Consider the following 1324-nt stretch of genomic DNA (forward strand, 5'->3'; position numbering starts at 1 on the left):
ATGTATCTACTCTATAAATAAAAAATCTGCTGTATTATACATGCTTGTGTGGATTGTTTCTACAGGGGATACCAACCATCATGAGCTACTGCAGCATCCACAGGTGAGTCAGCTCCCGGCCATTCATGTGCGATAGGTTTAGGAAAACCTTCCATTATCTGCCCTACATCTTCATCAAACCTTCACATGGCAGAAAACACAAGCACTTCCTTCAGAGAAAGATGTAAACACTTGGCAAAATAACTGTTAACAAGATTTTATTCAGTTTCTCATGCCTCCAGCATGCTCCACCAATGAAGAAATCTATGAGACGTGTTTCCCGGAAATACAAAGCTGCATCGATGCTCTTAACAGTGGATGGGAATCCAAATTCCGAGATGTTTCTTGGATAACCATGCTTTACCTGGAGAGAGCTCACCTCCCAGTATCGAGGGCCTGAGTGAGACATACAACACTAAAACGATTCCATTATATTTATGATGACGTTGAGTTATGAAAGCCTCACCTTTGAAAACTAGCATGCTATTTGTGTTTGTGTTCTCATAGGCAGCATCTATGTGAGCTGGGAGGTCAGGCCACAAACTTGTTATTAGTGTGATTCCTATTTGCTCAAAACTGGGATGTACCCGCCAAATAAACCTGCAAGAGGAGTATCAGTCAGACACTGTAGTGCAACTGTAGTAAGTACTAAAGTCAATGAGGCAATGTACACACATGGAGCCAGACTACCTGTCTTTAAAGAAAACAAGCTCCTGCTGCATGCCTGTCACCGCGTCGAATGACAGCATAGGATCACATTTATCTGGTGTTTTCGGAGGAAGTCTGTCCAAATTGATTTTCCTTTTACCTTTGACAGAAAAACAAAAGGTAGACAGTGTTGGTTCCCACAGAATGTGTTTTTCCATTCAACTGCGCTACTTTTTTGTTGTTTATCTGTGTAGCTAGGCGGACATCTTTGGCTGTTACACTTGCGTGTCGCACACAACAGTGTTCAAAAATGCAAAGAGGCTTTCTGTGTGAATGGCTAAGCTATTCTGTCCAAGGAGCTAGATATGTTACTGTTTTATTAAACATATGAGGAAATAATCACACGCTCCCCTAAACACTAGTGTTTGTTCATTTTTGAATGAATCTTTTAATGAATGAATCACATGTAGTTCACTTCCATGCACTGATTCATGTTTGTTAACTGAAGTCGCTCGGTTAGTGCAAGGTACACATTTTAAAATGATGTTATTTATGTGTGGCATTTTAATATACAGGTGCATCTCAATAAATGAGAATGTCGTGTAAAAGTTCATTTATTTCAGTAATTCAACTCAAA

General features: G+C 39.9%; 1 protein-coding gene across 1 annotated transcript in view; it reads right to left on the reverse strand.

Moving 5' to 3' along the window:
* Window positions 1-1324, reverse strand: part of LOC107653689 (matrix metalloproteinase-18) — a 5041-nt gene that overhangs the window by 897 nt on the left and 2820 nt on the right. The window contains exons 5-8 of the mRNA XM_016440486.1: window positions 730-847; window positions 506-639; window positions 276-435; window positions 77-180 (exon numbers count right to left, since the gene is read on the reverse strand). Of these exons, the coding sequence (XP_016295972.1) occupies window positions 77-180; window positions 276-435; window positions 506-639; window positions 730-847 (516 nt within the window). The remainder of the gene's footprint in view (window positions 1-76; window positions 181-275; window positions 436-505; window positions 640-729; window positions 848-1324) is intronic.

The sequence above is a fragment of the Sinocyclocheilus anshuiensis genome, unplaced genomic scaffold (assembly GCF_001515605.1).
Source record: "Sinocyclocheilus anshuiensis isolate Anshui unplaced genomic scaffold, SAMN03320099.WGS_v1.1 scaffold315, whole genome shotgun sequence".
In the NCBI taxonomy this organism is placed as follows: domain Eukaryota; kingdom Metazoa; phylum Chordata; class Actinopteri; order Cypriniformes; family Cyprinidae; genus Sinocyclocheilus; species Sinocyclocheilus anshuiensis.